The 26,070-nt window shown below is 42.2% G+C and overlaps 1 protein-coding gene across 4 annotated transcripts in view; it reads right to left on the bottom strand.

Moving 5' to 3' along the window:
• Positions 1-26,070, bottom strand: part of CLSTN2 (calsyntenin 2) — a 713,200-nt gene that overhangs the window by 288,086 nt on the left and 399,044 nt on the right. The window contains exons 2-3 of one of the 4 annotated variants that reach the window (XM_045031412.1): positions 4,396-4,546; positions 556-714 (exon numbers count right to left, since the gene is read on the bottom strand). The exons of 2 other annotated variants lie outside the window; for them this stretch is intronic. In XM_045031412.1, the coding sequence (XP_044887347.1) occupies positions 556-584 (29 nt within the window). In that variant the 5' untranslated portion in view covers positions 585-714; positions 4,396-4,546. The remainder of the gene's footprint in view (positions 1-555; positions 715-4,395; positions 4,547-26,070) is intronic. One more of the 4 variants, XM_045031413.1, reaches the window with a different exon arrangement.

Raw genomic sequence — 26,070 nt, 5'->3', positions numbered from 1 at the left:
CTCCCCGCTTCGCCCCCATCCCACCTCACCTCCGCCTCTGCCTCCTATCCTCAGCGCACCACATCCCCGCTTCTCCTCCCAGCACTTGCCACTGCAAAATAGCTGTTTCATGGCGTAACAAGCTCTGGGAGGGAGGGGGAGGAGCGGGAATGCAGCACACTCAGGGGAGGAGGCAGGGAATAGACGGGGCAAGGGTGGGGTTTTGGGGAAAGGGTTGGAATAGGGGCAGGGAGGGGGCGGATTTGGGGTGGGGGTAGAGGAGGGTCAAGCACCCACCAGCACCAGCAGAAGTCAGCGCCCATGCCTTCTTGTGCACACCCCTGATCTGATTGAAATTATAGAAATAATGTAGGTAGCAGAATGTAATTATCTGAGTAAGTACTTGGCCAGTACTTCAGGGTTGTATCTCACTATTCTTGCAAAAAGTGGCATGGGCTTTTTAATAACCTAGAGTGGTCCGGACCCTTGGTTTTAGGTGTCACGTGTGAAAGATAGGAGGATCTAGATGCTAGAGGTACTAACACCATTCTGGGGCATTAGGTCAGAACCACTTACTGAATCACCATCACCATTTCTTGCAGCATCTATTCATTCCTTGGAAGTCCCTCATCCCGGTACTCGCCTGGTTCAGTCTTCCTTAGATTCTGAGAGATCATCGAAACACAACAAGGTGGTCTGGCCACAGGGAAGGAAAACTGAGCTATGTGGAAGCTGCTGAAGGGTCAGATTTAAAAAAATATTTAAGTGCCAAACTCCCATTGAAACCAATGGGAATTAGATGCCTAAATATCTTTAAATATCTAGCCCAAAGTAGCCTAACCTCAATGTGAGTAAGTCTCCTACACCCTTCAGTTCACTATTCCTCTTTTTGGGACTTTTAGTTCTCTGCTTATGGCTGAAAGCAAATGAAAATACATGCAGTATATGTCTGGGGCAATTTTTTTGCCTGGGTGTTGATGGAGAAATTAAAAACAGAACATAAGAACCGCCATACTGGTTCAGACCAAAGGTCCATCAAGCCCAGTATACTGTCCTCTGACAGTGGCCAATGGCAGGTGCCCCAAAGGGAATGAACAGACAGGTTATCATCAAGTGATCCATGCCCTGTCACTCAATCCCAGCTTCTGGCAAACAGAGGCTAGGGACACAATTCCTGCCCATCATGGCTAATAGCCATTGACGGACCTATCTTCTATGAAACTATCTAACTCCCCTTTGAACCCCATTATAGTATTGACCTTCACAACACCCTCTGGCAAGGAGTTCCAGAGGCTGACAGTGCGTTGCATGAAAAAATACTTTCTTGTGTTTGTTTTAAACCTGCTACCTATTAATTTCATTTGGTGGCCCCTTGTTCTTGTATTATGAGAAGGAGTAAATAACACATCCTTATTTACTTTCTCTATACCATTTATGATTTTATAGACCTCTATCATATCCCCCCTTAGTCGCCTCTTTTCCAAGCTGAAAAGTCCCAGTCTTATTAATCTCTCCTCATATGGAAGCTGTTCTATACCCCTAATCAATTTTTTTGCCCTTTTCTGAACCTTTTCCAATTCCAATATATCTTTTTTGAGACAGGGCAACCACATTTGCATGCAATATTCAAGGTATGGGCGTACCATGGATTTATATAGGTCAATATGATATTTTCTGTCTTATTATCTATCCCTTTCTTGATGATTCCGAACATTCTGTTAGCTTTTTTGACTGCCACTGCACATTGAGTGGATGATTTCAGAGAACTATCCACAATGACTCCAAGATCTTTTTCTTGAGTGGTAACAGCTAATTTAGATCTCATCATTGTATATGTATAGTTAGGATTATGTTTTTCAATGTACATTACTTTGCATTTATCAACATTAAATTTCATCTGCCATTTTGTTGCCCAGTCACCCAGTTTTGTGAGATCCTTTTGTAGCTCTTTGCAGTCTGCCTGGGACTTAACTATCTTGAGTAGTTTTGTATCATCTGCAAATTTTGCCACCTCACTGTTTACCCCTTTTTCCAGATTGTTAATGAATATGTTAAATAGGACTGGGTCCAGTACAGATCCCTGGGGGACACTACTATTTACCTCTCTGCATTCTGAAAACTGACCATTTATTCCTACTCTTTGTTTCCTATCTTTTAACCAGTTACCAATCCATGAGAGAACCTTCCCTCTTATCCCATGACTGCTTATTTTGCTTAAGAGCCTTCAGTGAGGGACCTTGTCAAAGGCTTCCTGAAAATTTAAATACACTATATCCACTGGATCTCCTTTGTCCGCATGCTTGTTGACCCCATCAAAGAATTCTAATAGATTGGTGAGGCATGATTTCCCGTCACAAAAACCAGGTTGACTATTTCCCCCTGAAAAAATGTTCAAATTGATAGGCTCAGAGTGACTTCTTTTAAATGACTTCTTTACATTGACCCTGGAATAAGAGGACCTCCCCTCCTTAACTGCTACTGTGTTTTGAGAGAGTGGTGTTCTCCTTTTCCTCATGAATTATACCAATCTCCCTTGCTTTTCCCATTGACAACCTCCCTGAAAGCCACTTCTTTTTAAACACAAAAACATTCTGGTCACCAGGTTCTTATCCTGCACTCTGACACTGACCTCCAAAAGAGGATGTGTTCATTTTCCTATGGAGAAAGTGGTCCCCAAGTTGGTGCACTGGAAGACCATATAGTTATGCTGATTGAATTCTCCCGATGTTACTCCCGAAGGTCCAAACAGCACAGTTTAATTCCATACTCTTAGAAGAGGGTAACATTTATCTGGCCCTATTTTGAGCCTAAAACTGAAAGCCTTCAGAAATTCTTGTTGTTAGCACTACATTTTGCTGATGCAATCTTAAAACCCAAAATACTACTATTAACTGCTGTTACCATTTCTTTCATCTAAGTAGCAGCCTGGTTATCTGAAAATATCATTACATGCAGCAGAAAAAGTTTTAATTTATCTCTGTCATCTTTTAAAGTTAAATCATCAATATGTAAAAGCCCCCTCCCAATCAGTGTCTTTACATTACTTAAAGTTTAGTGACAGAAACAGCATTCTTGGCATTCAAGTTATGACTTGTTTAGGAAATTGATATTGGCATTTTCTGCATGATTTGCTTTTTCTCTAGTGATTTACTTTCCTGTCTTTGATTGTCCTATAGAAATTCCAACCTTACGGGAGACCCAACTAATTTAAAAAAAAAAAAAGCTGGCACATTTAACTTCAGGCAGAGAGCCTGGGTTTTCCATGAGAATTAATGCACCTATTGATCTGTTAAAATAATAAACTGAACGTAGCAGTCTATTACAGAAAAAGCCAGGTGGTTGAGGTTAAATATTCATTGCCTAGAGGTGAACTTAATCTCTCTCATACCTATAGGCTAATGTCACAGTTTTCAAAGAAAAGATGTATCCAAGGAGACAGGATTTTATATAAAAATATTTGTTAACAAGTAGAATAAAGAATTTACCCATTAAAGCAAGTAGTGGGGCATTCCTATTCACCACATTCTCTTCTGTTTTACTCAGAAGAATGCTGCTATGTTATTGCCTTTATCAACACTGAGCACCTTTCTGGTGGAATTGTTGAGCAAAACATCACCCAAAAGCAACAGAACTGAATAATACTAAGGATAACACCTGCAGTCATTCAGCAGTTAGGTATCTGTAGTATCAACAAATTCCAAGTGCCAGGTAAAAATTAAAACAGCACATAAAGTCTAAATAATATTTGGATTTCCAAACGAAGGATCTTAATAATCCATGTTAGCCCGATCCAGACAAATAATCTTTCTGATGGGGTTGCTTTTTTCCTATGAATGGTGTGCTTTTACCTGATTCTTCAACCACCAGCCCTCTCCAGTCCCCTGCCTTTATAACACTCAGTTGGAAAAAACATCTCTCAGGAGCCATTTTGTGATTATGTATTTGAAGATGAATATCAAAATGAGTCTTGAGGAGATATTTTTGACCATGTTATGTAACAGCATTAACTCTAAAGCAGACTTTATACTCTACAACTTAACAACTAGCTCAGGGGTAGGCAACCTATGGCACACGTGCCGAAAGCGGCATGCAAGCTCATTTTCAGTGGCACTCACACTGCCCGGGTCCTGGCCACTGGTCTGGGGGGCTCTGCGTTTTATTTAATTTTAAATGAAGCTTCTTAAACATTTTAAAAACCTTATTTACTTTATGTACAACAATAGCTTAGTTATATATTATAGATTTATAGAAAGAGACCTTCTAAAAACGTTAAAATGTATGACTGGCACGCGAAACCTTAAATTAGAGTGAATAAATGAAGACTCGGCACACCACTTCTGAAAGGTTGCTGACCCCTGAACTAGCTTCTGTTGATATATGTTAGCTAAAAACAGCCTGGCTTCATCTTGTTGTTACCTGAGACAATTGACTCAACAAAACCTGGTCAGTTTAATCATCTCTGATGCTGTGATATGTCTGCCCTTAAGAATGGCTTCCTTGACATTTTCCCATAACTGCAGGTGCCACCACTGCACAAGTCAGGAAGAAAAGGCGCACTGGATTTTCACTATCAAAGAGAAAACAAATCAATTTTATTCACCTAAGAGATGAAACTGCTGATGCAGAAGGTAGTTAAAATAGTGTTTGCTTCTTTGTGGCTCTGGAGTCTACAGTAATGTATCTTACAAAATGATCTGTGGAGGGGGGGAAAGAGAACCCTGTGTTCTCTTCTGACATACATAGGTTATCAAAGAAGAATAAGAGGAAAGATCACAAATATTGACAGAAAACAGGATTCTGATGTTAACCACAATGCACAGAATTTATTCTGTGAGTGAGCAGGCACTGCTCCATTGATTTCAGTGGTATTGAAGCCTGGGCAGAATTTGACCAAATAAACTTTGAATTTAAAGGGAAGAAAACAGCAAAATTCATCCTTAGAATTATTATACCCCACCATCCTCACGAGACCAAAACAAAACAAAACCCAAAAAATTAGGTCATCCTTCAAAATAATGTTATCCCAGTCATGTAGACCTCCCTTGTGCACAGGATGACTTTTTTCCAAGTTTGGAGAGTATGAATTGGAAAACTAGCTCATTTGATTTAATTTCCTCAAACTCCTTTTATTCTCCATTTTGGAGATGGGAACTCTGTCATAGTGATTTGGTGTGACTGCTTGCAGTTGGTTCATCAGTCATTATACCCATCCACTTCCAAACACATTACATGGAAATTACTGTGTAATGCCTTGAAAGTTGATGACTTGATCCTAAAATGTGGAACTAATAATAAAAGAGCATTATCCTCACTGCAGTTGTTAACACTGCTCTAATTAGGATTTTAACAATTACAATTACTAGCTAAGATTCCAGTATTGTCTTCCTTTTACAGATACATTAATTAGAAGGAAAAGAAGAGAAGAAGACCATATGCCTTCACTGAACAATCACTTTAATCAATAAAGATGTCTTGCCTTCAGTACATTACACAGAATGTACAGAAATAGCTTCAAAAAATTTGCCTGCCAACCCAATTACAAATTACAAAGACTTCTTTGTGAAATGTTGAGTAGAGCACTCTTTAGTACAATTATTTTTTAAAATGGATGTTTTACTACAGGACATCAGAGTCATTTCTATAAACTTATTTGTTTGCTGAATCATTAAATGGCACAACAATCTTGTATGCACAGTTTAGGACTTCCTTATATAGTCCTTAGCTGAAAAATGCAAATGTGCAACTATTTTAGAGGACCATTTTCTCCACCCCCCATCACTCCCAACTCACAAAGCAGAAATGCATGTGCAATTTTATATCTCTTTTAAATATGTCATCCACGTCTAAAACTACAAGCAACCACGTTGACATGTAGATGTGAAGAGGATGTACTGCCAGGATCATGACAAACTAAGATGTTGTGATATAGGCCAAGACTGTAGGGAGCATGTCTGCTCCAAAGTGAGGTTTTTCCAAGCGATGCACTTCCCAATTTCCCTAGTCTCTAGTGCACAGGGCCGTCTCCAGGGTTTTTGCCGCCCCAAGCGGCAGAAGAAAAAAAAAGCCACCATAGGCGGCAGCTCCACCGCACCACCCGCCGCCGAATTGCCGCCGAAAAGAGCCCGACGTGCTGCCCCTTCTCCTTGTCTGCCCCAAGCACCTGCTTGCTCAGCTGGTGCCTGGAGCCGGCCCTGCTAGTGGAAATTCATTCCACGTTTAGTGTCTAACTGCTCACCTCACCCGTGCAGGCAGACATCCCACCCTCATTAACTTCCACTTTGACATTTCTAATTTTTTTTTTACAGCTGAAACTATTTGCCAAATTTGACCCAAATTTGTTGAATTTTTTTGCAAATTTACTATTTGCTGAAAATTTTTCACCCTGATGTACCTAACCCTTAAACTGAAAGTAAACCAGTTTGCTTCTTTGTAGCTGTTAGTGGGACACCTTCTCTTTCAGGGATCTGAAGAGACCAGTCAGGTTCATGGTTTGTATTTTTTTCCCCCATGGCTGAGTCTACTTCTGGACTGTGTGCAGTTAAGCAACTTACAGCTCATTTACCAGACAAGTAAGAATCCCTTCAGCATCGCAAACATTTCGGGCTAGTCCTTGTTTGTGGGCATATTTCCTATGATTTTGTTGTAGGGTCAGCCCAAATCTTTCAAACTTGAGCCAATAACTAGAGTATTCTTTGTTCAAGGGTTCACGCATGGTGCCTTTCATTTTAATCTGCATCACTTTCCCCCTTTTTCTATGTTTCTTTGAATTCCAAGTTCAACTAAACTTAACATCTCAAACTGAAAGTCAACACCACCGAATGTTTCTAATCAAAATCATGAGAACAAAACACGTGAATTTGACAAAACACTATAACTAGCTAAGGCTCACTTGAAACTGGTTCAGTTAAATTGTTTGTATGTCTTACAGTAACCTTTTGAAAAAGAACATGCACTGAGATTTAAAGTAAATTCAAAATCAGGAAAGTTTCATTTATCTTCAAATTTCATTGTCAATATTTCATACAGCACCATTTTTAGATTAGTTTAAATACTTTACTACATGGTATTGAGAAGTGAATGTGACTATAGATCAGTGCATAAGTTAAAGCTGACCCTGAGCAACTGTAATGTGGTAAGATAGAAGGGTACAGAAAAAGTTAAATGCAGTGAAACTGTTTTAAGTGCTGCTCAAGGGACCAGCAAATATCAGTTATTATCTACTAGAGGTTGGGCAATGTGTAAAAGTCAAACAAACTATACTGGAATTCTTGGGGATGATATAAAGTGGTTGCTATAGAATACAGACTATGCCAAATAAATATCCAAATAATAGAATGTTATAATATATCATTTTAGAATTTCAGGTAGTACATTTTAAAATGTATATACAAATAAATCCTTATAGTCCACACATATTATCAATACTTATTGTGCATTATACTAACCAGATACTGGGTAACTGCCATGTACAGGTCTGCAATGCTGTTAAATGCGTGATAAAATACAGAATTATCTATGTTTTTGTTATATCTATATATTCATATTTGTAATGTGTTGTTTTTTATATGAGACAAATATTAGAAAAGCATTGAGAGGAGGCATTCCCTAAGATCTTTATGTTATTGTGACAGATGGATTTTAATTAGTAAGTAATTCATGTTTCAAGTAGAGCTATTTATAAGAGACAACTCTACAAAAAATGCAAATACGGTAGCTTTAAGGACAAGCCAAATGTGTCTCAGCCTAATACTTTTAGGTAGGGACAATTGACGTGAAAAGTAGCATCCAGTCACTGAAATGTAGGCATGATCAAAATAGGCATTTGAAATGCTAGATTTTGAGAGGGGAAATTAGAGTAATACTGCCAAATCTAGACAGCTGAGAATGTTTGAAAATAGAGGGGACAAATTGCCATTACATGGAGAACAGAAACTATTACACTTCCCTACCAATGATCAAATGCTACATTGTGGAAATGCTGATTTAAACTTGACCAATATGCTTAATATAAAGAATGCTTTAAAATAAAAGGACTATGAAGGACTGGAGGATCCAGTGAGGAATGGGAACTGAGTAACCTGTAGCTAGAGATGCTGCATCGCCAAGAAAGTCAGCGGAATTGAACTTTTGACAGTGTAGGCGGTCAGAAAGCTCAGATAGAAAATAGGAGAAGGAAATGATTTGGAATTGTAAGCTATTATCATTATTATTATTGTTTTCACTGTAACAGAACTCAAGGTAAACCTCTCTAGAAGATCTATTGCAGAGTGTCGTACTATATGTATTCAATGTCTTTTGTTTTAATCGGATCTTCTCTGATAATAAATCTTGTTTTTAAATTGGCCACTTGGATCTCATACTGGCTGGGAATTTCACACCATCTGTCTTGGAGAGGTGTGACAACCATCAGGAAGATGCAAGGCTGTCTGAAGCCTATTCAGCTTGGGATTCCTGCTCAAATGGGAATGGACTAAAGAATATTCTCCTGAAGAATCACAGCCACCACCAGCTTCTATTTACCCTTCATCAAGGCCCCTTTAAAAACTCAGTTTCCAGTGGCCATCTCAGTCCAAAATCCTTTAATTCACTATGCACCAGACTGGCAACAGAGTAAAGTGTCAAAAACAGAACTCAGAAGCAAACACAAAGCAGGGCCGCCCAGAGGATTCAGGGGGCCTGAGGCAAAGCAATTTTGGGGGCCCCTTCCATAAAAAAAAGGTGCAATACTATATTCTCATGGGGGACCCTGCGGGGCCTGGGACAAATTGCCCCACTTTCTCCTCCCCCCTTCCCCGCCCCCACGGGCGGCCCTGGGAAAAATAAACGTTAAAAACCTTCCGCATCTCAGCACAAACCCAGTTTTGAGAAAATTTCTTTACAAGGTATCACTGGTTCTCAGCATCAGCTAGTGCTAAAAGGCACTAAAGCTCATTAAAAGGGTTGGACAAATATTTACCGTCAAAACTTTTTTTCAATCGAAAACGGGGTTTTTTTAAAAGCAAAAAAAATCACGGACAATGTCTGCTTTCCTTCAAAATTTGTTGTGGTTTTTTTAATCGAAAAGCTGAAATTAGTCTGCCAAAACCTGAACATGTTTTGGGGTTTCAGAAGTGTGTGGCCAAATATTTGCTGCTTGCTGTGTTTGATTGTTTAAAGAAACAATAAAAAAATTCTGCTTAAAAAAAATCCACAACTTTTGAACCATCTCAGCTTGTGACCAAACGCCTGAGCCCATCCACTCAGAGATTTTTCCAGGTTTCTGATACTCTGCTGGCTTCCTTGACTCATATCTGTCTCCATAAATTTGGGTTCATTTAGCTTAGAACATAAGAATGGCCATACTGGGTCAGACCAAAGGCCCATCCAGCCCAGTATCCTGTCTTCTGACAGTGGCCAATGCCAGGTGCCCCAGAGGGAGTGAACCTAACAGGTAATGATCAAGTGATCTCTCTCCTGCCGTCATCTCCACCCTCTGACAAACAGAGGCTAGGGACACCATTCCTTACCCATCCTGGCTAATAGACTTAACCTCCATGCATTTATCCGTTTCCTAGAGACTGGCTCCATGGGATCCCTCACAAACTGGAAATGGTTACTGTGGGTTTGTCTTTAGTATAGTTTATGTACATACTCCACGAACTGAGCATTTGAGCTTGTTCCAGAATCTGGGATGAGCCTATGTTGTGAAAACTGAAATGCTCAAAATAACACAAGCATGTGAATGGACACAGGGTGCTAAAATTAAATTAACTCAGAGGTTCTCAAACTGGGAGTTGGGACCCCTCAGAGGGTCACAAGGTTATTACTGGGGGTTGCAAGCTGTCAGCCTCCACCTCAAACACTGCTTTGCCTCCAGCATTTATAATAGTGTTAAATATATTTAAAAGTGTTTTTAATTTATAAGGGGGGGTCGCACTCAGAGGTTTGCTATGTGAAAGGGGTCACCAGTACAAAAGTTTGAGAACCACTGAATTAACCCCTCTGGAGCTGCAGGGGATGGGGATCTCCCTTGGTAGGGTTGGGCAGGATATTGCTCTTCTCATGTGATCCCTCCCCCAGTGGCTAATTTTAAATGAAACTACCCTCCCCTGACATGAATCTCCCTATGGCACTGAAATTAAATATAGACTATAATTTGGCATTTGAGAAGTGAAAGGGATGGTAGCCCTAATGGAAAAGCTAACAGCTTGGCTCTTCTGCAAGCCTCAAACTGCTGAATGAGCTTTAGGGTAGGGAAGGCTGTGCCTCCCAAACAGCCTGGCCCTGCCCCCTATCTCACCCCCACCCACCTGCCCCCCAACTGCCCATCCCCCCTCAGAATCCCCGATCCATCCTGCTCCTTGCCCCCTCACCGTCCTCCAGACACCCCCCAAACCACCACCCCAGGACCCCACCCCTGCTCCCTGTCCCCTGACCCCTACCCCCCCACTGAGTCCTGACAGACCCCCGGAATGCCCACAATCCAACCCTCCATGTTCCCTGTCCCCTGACCGCCCCCCCCAACCTCTGCCCCCTCCCTGTCCCCAGGATTCCCTGCCCCTTAGCCAACCCCCCCGGCCCTGGCCCCTTACCCCCGGCTTCCCCCTCACCCAGAGCCTCAGCGCTTCCAGGAGCATCCCTGAACAGCGCTGCAGGGTGGCTCCAGCAGGGCCTGAGCTCCGCCCCGCTCAGAGCCGCGTGGTCAGGGGGCAGGGCTGTGAGCTCCAGGCTGAGCGGAGGGAGCTCAGGCCCCACTGGAGCTCGCAGCCCCACCCCCTGACCACACGGCTCTGAGCGGGGCAGAGCTCAGGGGCCTCGCCGGAGCCACGCTGCCGCTGTCAAGGGACGCTGCTGGATGCGCTGAGGCTCCAAGAGAGGAGCGGAGACGGGGTCGGGTCAGGCTGGGGCCTCAGCCATTCTCGTGGGAGCCCCTGTGGAGCCCGGGGCCTGGGGCAAATTGCCCCACTTGCCCCCCCCCCCGGGCGGCCCTGACACAAAGTCTTTCATCAGTTTCAGCTCCACAATCTCCTGTTTCCTGGGGTTCCCCTAGCTCAGGGGTTCTCAACCTTTTCTTTCTGAGCCCCTCCCCTTATAAAAATTCCATGGCCCACCTCTGCTACAACAACTTTTTTTTGCATATAAAAGCCTGAGCTGGCATTAGGGAGTAGCAAACAGGGCTATTGCCCAGGGCCCCACACCACAGGGGGCCCCGCAATGCTAAGTTGCTCAGGCTTTGACTTCAGCCCCAGGTGGTAGGACTCAAGGCCCTGGGCTTCAGCCCCGCATGGCAGGTCTTCAGCTTTCTGCCTTGGGCCCCAGCGAGTCTAACACTGGCCCTGGTTGGCAGACCCCCTAAAACCTGTTCCCACCCCCCCCAGGGGGCCCCGGACCCCTGGTAGAGAACCACTGCTCTAGCTCACTGTCAGGCCTCCTGCCTTTGGCAGTCTTCTACTTTCAGACATATTTTATTCTGTCTAATTCCATTTGAGACTTCTATTTTCTAGAAATGATTTTCCCTGACATAGGGGGATGGGGGCAGAGATGTGTATTTTTTATATTATTGTCACCAGTGATTGTCATATCAATGTCCTTGCAGTCTGATGGATGTATGGGAAACATCAGGGATGAATACTGAGCGACATTAATATAATTAAGACAATAATGACATTAATATGACAATCACTGGTGACATTAATATAAAAAATACACATCTCTGCCCCCATCCCACTTTGTCAGGGAAAAAATCTAGAAAACAGAGGTCTCAAATGGAATTAGACAGAATAGAATAATATGACTGAAAATAAGCCTTTGGAAAAAGTTATTGAATATAGCCCTGATCCTGCAGTTGCCTGTACACTAAAATACCTATATGCCCACATTCATTCAGTTGCAAGATTGGGGCCCATTTCTTCTGGTGTCAAACACTGCAACAATACACCTTGTGCAGTACGATAGATGACAACTCTTTACTGAAGTTGGTTTGCAATTGTAGAACCCAGTCATACATGACATCTGATTAAAATATATGTAATTGTTTTTTTTAAATCAGTGATATTTTAATTTACCATTAGTGATAAACCAATAGAATAATACTTGTCCTATGAGCTATGATCGGAGCATTAATCTGTGTAATGTGATAACAAGGCACTTATTACCAGAGAAAGGCCTTCAGTAATAGCCTCAGTCTTCCAGGAAACAACTGCATGATGGCTCAGGTTCCTCATATTCCATAAGAACCTACTGGCCATACCATGGCCAGCCAATGCTGATGTGGAACATAAAACTCAGTAGGATTTCCTAATGCACGTGATCAAAAGCGATTTCAATAGCATACCTTCATTCAATATATTGCCCCCAAGCATGACCAGTAACTAGTGCTGACTGAGTAGTAGCCACACAGAAAGTATTAAAGACTATTTGTTCAGCTATTTTTGCTTATTGGTAAGGAAAGAAAGTTTCCCCCCCCATTCAAAATGAATAAAAAATATATCCCCACCACCACAGCTATAAGATTTAGTTCAAACTTTTAAAAAGTCAAATTTAGATGGAGATTAAGCAAAATTCCCATCGACTTCAGTGAGGCCAGGATTTCACACAGAATAGTTTTGGAGCAAGCTATAAGCAACTGACAACAGTGGTTTATTGCCAGTTTGACAACAGCTTTGCTAGTGCAAACACTATAATTATGCCAAATAAAATTTTAATTGTTTTGTTAGCCTTGTTAAGCAACAAGAGTTTGAATTAAAAAAGGAAAAAACCTTCAGCCAATCTGACATTAAGTCAAAGGTTTTTAAAATGTACTGTACTATTACAGAGTAGCTCATCTCTGATTGGCTAAAGGACAGAATAAATGTGATATCTAAGACAATCAAAACACAACATTTCTATTATTCTAACCATATATACACACACATATTTTGCACATAGCCTATATGAAGAGCAATTGTCACTCCACTGCACCAATATCCATCAAATCAAATGACAGCATCTTCCCTCATGAATCATTTGGTATAATGGAAATGAAGTCAGTTGAATACAGCACTGTTGTAGGATAAATGACTCCCATTTCGAAAATAAACGTCTCAGCTTCATCTCAACGTTTATTTCCAATAAATGTCTGAGCATCTCCTTGGCATTTATCTAGTAAAGGGAGACCATTATCTTGTTGCAACATTCTATTCCACTGACATTATCTCTTAAATCATCCAAAGCCTATTATCAACATCTCCTGATGTAATTTATTGCTTTCTTGCACCCACAGTTTAAAAGGACCTTCCACTGACGTAACATTATCAGTTAAGGAAACGGGGAAAGAGTTCATGATGAGATCAGAAATGCCATACCTTCTGCACTGCACTAGGAGAGAGACACATGACAAAACAGAGGGCCTCATCCTGCAAGGTGCCAAGCATCTGCACATCCCACTGAAACCCCTGTGAATAGAAGATGCTGAACGCCTCCCCAGAAGGAACTTAGCAACTCACAGGACTGGGCTCCTTAGGTGCTGAACCAAGAAACCTTCATCTTAAATAAAGATGCCTTCTTAGGGTTTTGGGGCCTGATCCAAAGCCCACTGACTTCAATGGGTTTTGGATCAAACCCTTACTTAATAATCAGGGTGTTAGGCTATTTGGTAAACTTGCATTTTGAATATTGCCAAGCCTGTTCAGTTTTTAAGCTCATGAACTTCAAAGACAAGTACAGTATTTATTTCAGTTCTGTACTGGTTCACTGTCTAATTTCAGCTCAGAAAGCCATTTTATGACTACAATGGTTCAGCCCGGGAGCCAGCATTTAGCTAAGTTCTGTCCTGTTGCATGTAATGTGCCTACCTGGCAGAATGTTGGAAGCATCCTCAACATTTAAAGTAACATCATCAATCCATTTTCATGTGGGAAAAAGCCAGTGACTTTTCTTTTCATACCAGCCAACTTCTGAGAACATAGCCTGTCCCTGACTGGGTACGGGTGAAAACTCCAAGGTCAGGCAGAAAGCCACAAAATGAAATATAGACATTTATCCTAAAATGTAAAAAACCACAACAGCATAGCAGCCTTCTGCAGCAGAGACTGTGCATGCTGCTGCGCTCACTGCAGCAGTGCCTCCTGGCATCAGGTCATGGCATTGCAGTGGGCTTCATTTTTAATGCCTTCTGGTGGCCCCTGATGGCCTATTTTTACCTGGGTCTTCCCTCCTGCCAGGTCACTTAAAAGTGCAATCCCCTTCCAGGATAATGTCCAGTTGTAAGTCCAAATAAATATCTAAACTAATATTCTTCTGCCACACCAGGGCTACACTTAAGTTCTCTGTTTCTTGGCCCTTATTCCTGGGCCCTTCAGAGTTCCTCCTAGGCTGCTTCCTCCTAGCAGGTTCCTCCCCTCCCCTGCTCCATAAAGTCGCATCTCTGAGGACTCTTGCCTCAGAGAGCTCCCTGCTCCTCCCAGGTTCCAGCTCAGCACCCCATCCCCCACAGGATTCTAACCTGTTCTTACGAGGTCTCTCCCAGCCTGACTTCCTAGAGAGGGAACTCCCCCTTGGTCCTCTCTCTTCCGGTCTCCTCCTCACTGAGTTCACAGTTCTGTTTAAACAGTCCTCTCTCTGATCCCACACAGCAGGGGTCAGTCATGATCATTAAGTCTCCATCACATTCATCTGGGGGATAGTTGTCTGGTCACAGGGAAGGCTTATTGAAAACATACTATATTTTAGCTTATTTTCCATGTTCCTTATTCTGTCTATAACAGAAAGTGTGTCAGGTCTGTGTTTTGGGGCTTAATACCAAATGATAATTACAAACACATAATTAAGAATAAATTACACCTTTCAGATACTTAGGAGTTGAGGACCATATAGGGACATCCATGATATACATGCATAGCCTTGGGAGATATTCTTTTTTCCCCAGTGGCAAAACACTACATTAATGCAGAGTTAAAGTTGCTTGGTAGTATGTCATCCCCTTGAAGAATGTTGCATTGAGGGGGGGAAAAACACTTCTGAAAACCAGGAAATGGTCATTTTACTGTATTGGTACATGTACAGTGAAAAAAATGTAATTTTCTTAAAATTTTCTTTCTGTGAGTACTCCAAAGATTTAGTGAGTACCATACATTACCTTGATAGATTTGAGATAATATTACCTGCATCACATTGCATCACATCAGCAGTTTGATCTCTAGCTCAGACGGAGCAAGATGGTGGGGTGGTGGTGGTGTTGGCCTCAATTTTTATGACACTTTTTGTGGGGCTTATATCTACAGAACTTCATGCTCAAATGACTCCAAATTTGGGTCACTGACCAACCCTCCTGAGGCACACCAAATTTAAAAGAAACCTGACTAAGCATGTCAATTTTAGAGGACATAGCAAGGTCAACCTTTAAACAGAGGTCATGATGCAATCTTAACTATAGTGGTGCTCCTGTAACGCTAACAGATCCTGGTCACCAGCAAGTGGGATTGAACTTCTGGAGCTTAGTGCATGAGCCTCTACCATAGGAGCTAAAAGCCAACTGGCTGTTAGCTAAGGCTGTAGAGCAGACTCATTTTACCTCTCTCTTAGTGGTCTCAGTGCCACTAGATGGGACAGAACAACACATCTATGCCACTATAATGTATAAAAAATAATTAGGATCAATATAGTAAAAATGGTAAACATGCATTGTGTTGGTTAGAGCCAGGAGATGATATAACTGTTTACAAATAGATGAAGGGTATAAACGTCAAGGAGTGAGAGGACAGGATGGATGCCAGAAGCATTCTCCATCTTTCATTTCTATGAATCTATAATCATCGTCATCATCATTATTACATACACACGCCTCACCTTTCCAGGACTGACATATTGAATATCTGCAATGGGTGACATTCTCCCATCTGTTTGTGCTTTGATTTATACTCCTCATTTACTGTTTAAACTTTGGTTTGGGGCAATATCATGGCATCAAAGTGCTGTGTACTATAACTACGTCCCCACTAGTACTGCTAAAATTAAGGTTGAATTAGTATTCACAGCAGTTTCATACAAAAATGAAGTTAAAATCTGATCATAAAATTTTACTCTGAGATAAAACTTAACACGAAAAAACATCAATCATTTTTATTGTCAGTTAAAAACAAAAACAAAAAAATGAAAACTCCAGAGTCACACTGGAAGATACACGCTAAGAGCCTGATCCTGCTACTGTTCCAGTCAATGGCAAGATCAAGTCCTATGCATATGTTTTCAGATTTGAAATGTATGTATTCCATTTTGTGACAGGAACTAGGGTTGGAAAGTGAATATATGGAACTTTTCTCTGGCACATTGCTAAGGCTCAAAGTGCTACTGCTGCGGATAACATCTTTCCACTGGGATGAACCAATCCCTTGCAGTTAATAAAGACCCCAGGTCACTTTTCATAAGAGTAAGGGTATTAGCTAGAGCAGTGTGGAAAGTTTTACAATGCTTGCAGTCATATACTACTGATTTTTTTTTCTGATTGTTATATTGAGTTTTACGTACAGACTGCAACACTTTACAGTACTAATATTCAATTCAGCATAGCATACTAGCATTTGACAGTCGAGTAAGGTTATACAGCAGGTTCTACAAGTGGTACTGTAAACCAAAGTCATAAAAATCTTGCTGGTATAAATTACACTATTATGCTTGGAGATGCCTGTGCACCCTTAAGAATGAGAACAAAAGCACACCATTTATAAACCAGCTTTATCCTACTCAAACTTATTCATAGAGTACATCTTATTAGCTATTTCAACATAATTATACTATGAATTAAATATATTACACAAAGCAATTCAAAGTATTATGGCTCCATTGTGTAAAATATGTACATTAATAATGCACATTCAAGCAGTGCACTACAATACTTATAGAAGGAACATAAACATGTAAGATTATAACCCTTCTTGTATATAGAAATAGATATTTTACAATTGAACAACGATACCATGTTGAGTTATTGCATTTTTTAGGTTTAATTATGACCCTCAAAATTTAGAATTTAAAATTGTATGTGCAAGATAGATATGGGCAACAGCAATAAACAATACTAATACTTTGCACTTTCAGAGTATCTTTAACCATAGGCTCTCAAAGAGCCTTAAACAAGTGATTAAGTCTCACAACATTTCTGAGACACAGGAAAGGACTAAATGGGGATTATTTAGTGGCAGCTATTTAACAGAACATAGATACAGAGATAGAACATAGACACATAGCACAACAGTTAATATTTGAAATGCTAGAGGGAAATGAGTTAGGCAAACTAACCTGAATTTGGGCCTGTGACTGAGACACCAGTTTATGAAATAAAAGTTCAATTTCTATTTGCATTCACGTGAAAGATTACTCCATATGTTTGTCAGTCTAAACCGATATATAAAAGAGGCTTTATTTCTCTGTCATTGTCAATTCTAAGACTGAGATGTATGCAGCAGAAAACTCATTCCCTCTGAAAGCATAGAATAAGCTGGCCTATATCTAGTGGTTAACAATAACAGTACCATTGTTACGATGCTTGGATCCCAGTTATACTCAAGTTACCTCAGGTGAGGAGTGCTGAATAAGCATATCCATGCTCCTTTCATAATCAATGGAACAAGAAAAATTGAATACAAAAGTAACATATCAAGGTCATATTCTCTTTAACTTGCTGAGAACGCTGATAAAAATGATTTCAGTTGCCCTGTTACTATAATAGAGAAACTAAAGAAATCATGCACCAAACTCTCACTTCAGCAAAGAGATTCACTTTTCCATACCTGTCGGCTTTTCAGAAAGAAAACGGGGTGATAGATAAAATCCAGAAAAACAAGGATCAAGTACTGCTCTCAGTTATGATAAATGTAGCTTTGCTGAAGAAAATGCAGTTGTTTCAGATTTAACATTCATTTTAGAGAACACAATTTGGCCCTGGTTGTGGAGCACATGAAATTTCTACTTTCATTTCTTATAAGAAACAGCACAACCATTATTAAATTGTGGATTCAGAATACTTCTTTAAAGGAAACTTTCTATAACATAAGGCAGATGTTTACTTCATTCTTTCCCTTCTCTTGCTATACTTCACTTTTCTTTCTATAGTTTGATGCAATTCATACAATCCTTTTCATAATTGCCTTCTCTCAAACTAATAGTCTATGGCCTCAACAGTAGGTTCTGATCCTCTATGAATATGCCTAAATTGCAACTGGGAGGTGTGACTGCAGCACATGTAGGCATACCCAAGTGAGCATTGATCAAGCTAGCTTGCTAAAAATAGCAGTGTAGCCATGGCAGCACAGGCGGTGACATGGGCTAGCCACCCGAGGACATTTCGAGGGTCCATGGCAGGGCTATGATTACACAGCTAGCCCACGCTGCCACTGAAGGTACATTACTATTTTTAGTGAGTTAGTTTGATCAAAGCTATGCAGTTGTGGGACTGGAATCATGTTACTGCAATCATATCTCCTGAATGCAATGTAGACATGCCTTTAATGGATTAGTCCCTTGTGGGAGGCACAGCACACTTCACCACTATGATACACATTCCCATTGTCATCTCAAGAGTTTTAGGCATGCAGAAATTCAGATTACTCTATGGGCCACTACTTATTGTAATCAGGGACAGAATGCTGCTCCTTCAGATCCAATGTGCACGCTTTAGAACAGGGATCCCCAATGCAGTGCCCGCGTCCTGGCACCGGGAGAGCACCCGCCGAAATGCCACCGAATTTCAGCGGCATTTCGGCAGGGATGCCTCTCGATGACGCCGCTTGCTGTCGACAAGTGACATCATCGAGAGGCGTCACCCCCGAATTTCGGCAGGGACGCCTCTCGATGACGCTGCTTGCCGTCGACAAGTGATGTCATCAAGAGGCGTCGCCCCCGAATTTCGGAGGCGACGCCTCTCGATGACATCACTTGTCGACGGCAAGCAGCGTCATCGAGAGGTGTGGCCGTCAAAATGCCGCCAAAATTTGGCGGCATTTCGGCGGGTGCTACACTGCTCCAGTGGTCCTTTGTCTGGAGCCTGCCAGACGAAAAGGTTGGGGACCACTGCTTTAGAAGCTTTAGAATTAAAAGCCAAGACTGACATTCGTGCAATGTTTTAGGATTTATGTCTGCTACGCTGGTATAAAAAGAAATAATTGTTTTTGATAACATCTGAGGTACAAGTATTGAGGTTCTCTGAATGACTGTGGCCCAAAGTGCAATGGAAACATCACTTTTGTCATATGCAAGAGGTCTAGGAAGCATCGACTCCAAGGGGCGTCCACAGGCCTTTGCACACAAGATAACAGAACTGACAGAGACTCACTTTGCAAAAGGAAAGAGTGCATGTGAAAGAGAAGGGAAGGCTGTGGATTTACTGTTGGAGTAGTAGGGGTATTACATAAATGATGTAGCTCCAGTGGACCACAGCTTAAAGTAACCAGCTGGACATGGCTAGTGCTATGTCATGCAGTCCATAGAATCAGCAATGTGCAGGCTACACAGATGCTCCATGTTCTATATGCAAGTTGGGGGGTTGATTATATCCCCAATATCTGCTTAGTGTTCCCAGTAAAGCTTTGCTTAGGGACTAGAATTCTGACCCTCCAACATCAGTTAACATGCAATCACTGTTTTGCCAAACTCATATTTGAGACATCTGAAGAATGGCCCAGGGCAGGAAATATCTAGTTCCCTGGCCTTTCCTTTTATTGTCCTTCCATTGATATCAGTGAGCTTTGGACCAGGCTTTGGATGAGTGTGTGTTTTCAATTACACCAGAAAGCAGCCATTCTGCAGGAAAACTCATCGGTATCATGTGATACTGGCAATTCATATGTCATAAATAATTATGGTGGTAATTCTATAAATGCAAATTGTTCCTACAACAGTTTGTAAATGACTTCCACCCCCTAATTTTAAAGCACTGGGGAACTGTACTGTGGATTACACTAGTAATTCTGTACAGTAACTCCTCACTTTAAGTCATCCCGGTTAACGTTGTTATGTTGCTGATCAATTAGGGAACATGCTGATTTAAAGTTGTGCAATGCTCCACTCTTATGTTGTTTGGCTGCCTGCTTTCTCCACAGCTGGCAGCCTCCCTATGCTCCCCCTCCCCACAGCGCCTCCCGCCCGCCGGCAGACTCCGCGGATCAGTGCCTTCCTCCTCCTCCCCCGCCTCCTGCCTGCGGCAATCAGCTGGCTTGCGGCGTTTTGGTGGCAGGAGGGAGAGGGGAGGAGCGAGGACTCAGTGTGCAGGTTTCCCCTCCCTCCACTCCCTTCTAAACGCTGCAAGCCAGCTGATTTCCTCGGGCAGGAGGCAGGGGGGAGGGAGGGGGAGCCTGCGCGCCAAGTCCTCGCTCCTCCCCCCTCCCCCCTCCCTCCTGCCCCCTAAACACCATAAGCCAGCTGATTGTCCTGGTTACGAGGGAGGGGGAGGTGCGAGGACTCAGCGCCCTTTTCCCCTCCCTCCCCTCCCTCCTACCCAGGGCAATCAGCTGGCTTGCAGCATTTAGAAGGGAGGGGAGGAAGGGGGAGGAGCGAGGACGTAGTGTAGGAAGTAAAGGAGGAGTTGGGGGGCAGAAGAAGCAGGTCAAGTATGGGGGTTTGGGGGAAGCGGGGGAGTGGGTGGGCTAAGGGTTGAGCCCCCCGCCCCTGGTGCTTGCAGAGTAGGGGAAGCTGCCGCTGCTGCGCGACGTTCTTCTCCTAGCCTATAGCACCTTCAGCCTCCTTGCCTGCGTCATCTCCAGTGCCAGTGGGCTGTGCCTGTGTGGGGTAAGGCAGGGGCACCTCCCAACTATAGTATAGTACCTGTATTAAATTGCTTGTTTACAATTGTTTAAAACTTATAGCTGTATTAAATTGTTTGTTTAAAATGTATATAATGCCTTTTCTCTGGCAAAATTTCTTTTCCCTGGAACCTAATCCCTCCTATTTACATTAATTCTTATGGGGAAATTGGATTCACTTAAAGTTGCATTTTTCCAGAACATAACTACAACGTTAAGTGAGGAGTTACTGTACTATACCTTCAGGATTATATACAATATGTTTGTATTACTCAATTCAAATCAATAAGGCTTGAATAATAAGTAGACCTAACAATATAAAGAGCCTTCAGGGAGGCCTGTTTTGACTGTTACGAATCTGCTTTTTGAGCTGAATTTAAATATACAATTGGCAAAACCACTGAATTGCAAGAATTTTTTGTTACATATTATGATATATAATTTCTACTTTACTGTTGCTCAGAACTGGAAAATTAAGTATGGGTTGCCTGTTTGAAAATGCAGATTAATCATTCTTTGGGAAATAACCTAAAGATGTCTGACTAAGAATTATAACTTGTCCACATATATTTATTTCCCATTTAATGAAGCATTTCCTAATGTACTGTAGAAGTGCCTTAATTTTAACTCCCATTATTTACTCAATGTCTGCAAGGTGAATAATAAGTCATTAAAATCAATATCAATGGATGAAACCCCTCTAGATAAATAATATTTCTTACATTGTCTGCTGCTATTGCCATTCCACTTTATTAAGTAGAGAAGTGTATTATTAAAAAACAATGTGTGGCAAACAAAATTAAATTAAAATTAATCATCAATGTAATTCAATTATATATTCCATTAGGACTTTGTAAAATTCTATTAATTACAAAGGAACTAAAAAGAACACTCTCTTCTATGTTAACCTTCCTGTTCTTCAAGGTGAGCTGGAGTTAAACAAGTTCCAGGGTAACCCTTCGGATACTTATAGCGGGTTTCGGAAAATTTACCCAACAACAAGATGTCTAAGTGAAAAGTATGTGCACTGCCCATCCCCTTGCAATTTAAGAGGATGAAACAGTGACTGAGGTTTATTATATGCTATGATTATATTTGTAAAAGCAGCAAAGAATCCTGTGGCACCTTATAGACTAACAGACATTTTGCAGCATGAGCTTTCGTGGGTGAATACCCACTTCTTCGGATGCAAGTGGTGGAAATTTCCAGGGGCAGGTTTATATATTCAAGCAAGAAGCAAGCTAAAGATAACGAGGTTAGTTCAATCAGGGAGGATGAGGCCCTGTTCTAGCAGTTGAGTGAAAACCAAGAGAGGATTGGTTGAGAGGACTCACTGAAGGACTGTCTGGATATGTGGACTCTTTACTCAGACCCTATGCCATCAGCACTCCCAGCTATCTCCGTGACACCACTGATTTCCTGAGGAAACTACAATGCATTGGTGACCTTCCAGAAAACACCATCCTGGCCACCATGGATGTAGAGGCTCTCTACACCAACATCCCACACGCTGATGGAATACAAGCTGTCAGGAACAGTATCCCTGATGATGCCACAGCACAACTGGTTGCTGAGCTCTGTGCCTTTATCCTCAGACACAACTATTTCAAATTTGATGACAATATATATCTCCAGATCAGTGGCACCGCTATGGGCACCCGCATGGCCCCACAATATGCCAATATTTTTATGGCTGACCTGGAACAACGCTTCCTCAGCTCCCGTCCACTCACGCCCCTTCTCTACCTATGCTACATTGATGACATCTTCATCATCTGGACCCATGGGAAGGAGACTCTGGAAAAATTCCACCACGATTTCAACAGCTTCCACCCCACCATCAATCTCAGCCTGGACCAATCTACACAGGAGGTCCACTTCCTAGACACTACGGTGCAAATAATTGATGGTCACATTAACACCACTCTATACCGAAAACCTACCGACCGCTATGCCTACCTTCATGCCTCCAGCTTCCATCCCGGGCACACCACAAGATCCATTGTCTACAGCCAAGCACTGAGGTACAACCGCATCTGCTCTAACCCCACAGACAGAGACCAACACCTACAAAATCTCCACCAAGCATTCTCAAAACTACAGTACCCGCACGAGGAAATAAGGAGACAGATCAACAGAGCCAGACGTGTACCCAGAAGCCTCCTACTGCAAGACAAACCCAAGAAAGAAACCAACAGGACTCCACTGGCCATCACATACAGTCCCCAGCTAAAACCCCTCCAGCGCATCATCAGGGATTTACAACCCATCCTGGAGAATGATCCCACACTTTCACAGGCCTTGGGTGGCAGGCCAGTCCTCGCCCACAGACAACCTGCCAACCTGAAGCATATTCTCACCAGTAACTGCACACCGCACCATAGTAACTCTAGCTCAGGAACCAGTCCATGCAACAAACCTCGATGCCAACTCTGCCCACATATCTACACCAGCGGCACCATCACAGGACCTAACCAGATCAGCCACACCATCACCGGTTCATTCACCTGCACGTCCACCAATGTAATATATGCCATCATATGCCAGCAATGCCCCTCTGCTATGTACATCGGCCAAACTGGACAGTCTCTAAGGAAAAGGATAAATGGACACAAATCAGATATTAGGAATGGCAATATACAAAAACCTGTAGGAGAACACTTCAACCTCCCTGGCCACACAATAGCAGATCTTAAGGTGGCCATCCTGCAGCAAAAAAACTTCAGGACCAGACTTCAAAGAGAAACTGCTGAGCTCCAGTTCATCTGCAAATTTGACACCATCAGCTCAGGATTAAACAAAGACTGTGAATGGCTTGCCAACTACAGAACCAGTTTCTCCTCTCTTGGTTTTCACTCAACTGCTAGAACAGGGCCTCATCCTCCCTGATTGAACTAACCTCATTATCTCTAGCTTGCTTCTTGCTTGCATATATAAACCTGCCCCTGGAAATTTCCACCACTTGCATCCGAAGAAGTGGGTATTCACCCACGAAAGCTCATGCTGCAAAACGTCTGTTAGTCTATAAGGTGCCACAGGATTCTTTGCTACTTTTACAGATCCAGACTAACATGGCTACCCCTCTGATACTATGATTATATTTGTAATCAGGGTCTGAATGAGCTCTCCCCTGACATCTAGTGATGACTGGGGAAAAAGATTTCAGGAGCCGACCATGTTTACATAGACATGCCTACTTTGCCTAGATGCCTAGCAGATAGAGCTGCTTTACCAAAATTATCAATTTTGGATGGTTTTGGGTTACAAATCACTCTAGTATTTGAATGCAGTGTTAATGAAAGGTTACCTTTATGTACAAGTAAAGGGCAGCAGGATTTTGCTTAGTATGCCCTGATCGAGGGGGTCACCATAAACTGAAACTCACTTGCTAAGCAGGGGATAAGGATGCCAAAGCCCACTGAAGATAAGAGTGGGTAGAGACAGTTGTTCTTGCCTGGTGGGCTGGACTTTGCCCAAAAAGTACTAGACCCCATTTAATCTATTTTTCTTCAGTGTTTAATGACAGAGTTGATTAGATTCCATTTATAATCCTTGTTTGTGGTTGGCACTTTCTAGAGATCACATTGCTGCTGAGCAGGGTTAGGGCAAAGCCTTGTGTGAGGATAGTGAAAGGCAACACAGAAACTGCATTGGCTGTGAGGTTCCCCACTACCTGCTGAACTCACTAAGAGCTGGGTTAAATGGTGGAATCTCAGAATGTGATGTTACAGGAGCAAAAAGCAGTGGTAGCTTGTGGCAGCAGAGAAACAGCAACACCAGAGAGCAGCTGTCAGCAGTGGCAGAGAAGCAGCAGCAGCTGTGAATCAGTTGCAGAGCGAGGTGGGAGGTGTACTCCTATGAAAACACCTCTGAACTCTGGGTCTTCACTAACCAAGGCCTGAGCAGGGTGCAGCAGAAGGAGAGGGGAGTGATATGTTAAAGGGATATTTGTTTGTCACACTTTCCCACTGCATGGTGGGAAACTGAGGCAAAGGACAGTGCATGATGCACTGTGGGGTTAGGTTTGTTTATGGTCACGTGCTTTTGGATGTGGTTGTGGAGTTTTCCCAAAATAATGCTTGGTCCCCTTTCCCTTTTATTAAAAAAGTTCTCTTTTATTATGCACAGACTCAGTGCTTGCAACTGGGGAAGGACGGTCTCTTAGAGGCACCCAGTGGTGGCGTTACATGTCCCCACATTATTGGGTAGAGGCTTGAGCCAGTTTTATTCTATTTAAAAGAGGAAACCCTAAATATTAAATCCAGCCCTTGCTGCTAGCTCCACCTGGCTGAAGGGTTACATATTATTCAACAGAAAGTTGTTTGAGAAGCTTTTCATAAACTCTGTAATACTCTACATCTCTCTTGCTTTTATTCTACCTTCTTTTTATTTTATTCTACCTGTCTGGCTTCACACCATCTTCTCTGTTCTTTGCCCTATAATCATAGATTGTGGTGCATATTTTATTGTATTGTCTTCAGTGTTCATCTCCTTTTTCACTCTTGCCCACACACTTACACAGTCTAGCTGTCTCTTTCACTATGTTGTGCTCTTCCTCTATATTTTCTCCTCTTTCTTCTCCTACTTCTAAACATTTCTCTTTCTCTTCTAACTTATCTCATTCATCTCTCTCTTCCCCACCCAAATGCATCCACCCACAAATAGGGCACTGGGGGAGAGGCGCCTCTCAAATGCATCCATCCGCAAATAGGGCTTGGAAATTTTACCGGATACATAGTCAAATGACTTAACTGCTAGCCAAATATGAATATGGCTTTCCCACTCCTGGGTAAAAGCTACTTGAGAAGGCAACCTCTCCATCAACCCCATACATGGATATTTTTCTCAGGGGGCTTGTTCCAGTCCCTGCTGGAGGGCTCCATCATTCATACCAGTGACTGCCTAGTACTGGAGGTACCTGATAAATCTGTAGCTCAATTCCCTTTGGTTGCTGGAAGGGACCAAAAGTATTTTCTTTCTCTGTCTACCCCCAGCAGCCAGGAGGTTCTATGAGGGGAGTCTCCATTATTGTCCTTCAGGATCAATGTTTGTGTCCTTCTTCCCAGTAAATAGCACTAGTGTCTGGCACTGCTGCTGCTCATGGATTTTCCAAGCAATAGCAGAGTAAAACTAACCTCATTCTCATCAGGTTCACTTCTGTCCACAAGCTTCTGAACAGCAGCAATTAAAACTGACAAAACGACAATGATTTTTTAACTTTGCTGCTCCTTTGCAAAGCTATGAGCAGGAACAGATGCCCGGGGCTGACTATCTGCAGGCTCAAGATAGTTCACAATTTGAAGATTATCTGCTCAACTATAAAGGCTATACATTTAATCTA

The sequence above is a fragment of the Mauremys mutica genome, chromosome 9 (assembly GCF_020497125.1).
Source record: "Mauremys mutica isolate MM-2020 ecotype Southern chromosome 9, ASM2049712v1, whole genome shotgun sequence".
Classification (NCBI taxonomy): Eukaryota; Metazoa; Chordata; order Testudines; family Geoemydidae; genus Mauremys; species Mauremys mutica.
This window is presented reverse-complemented; position numbering and strand designations above follow the sequence as displayed.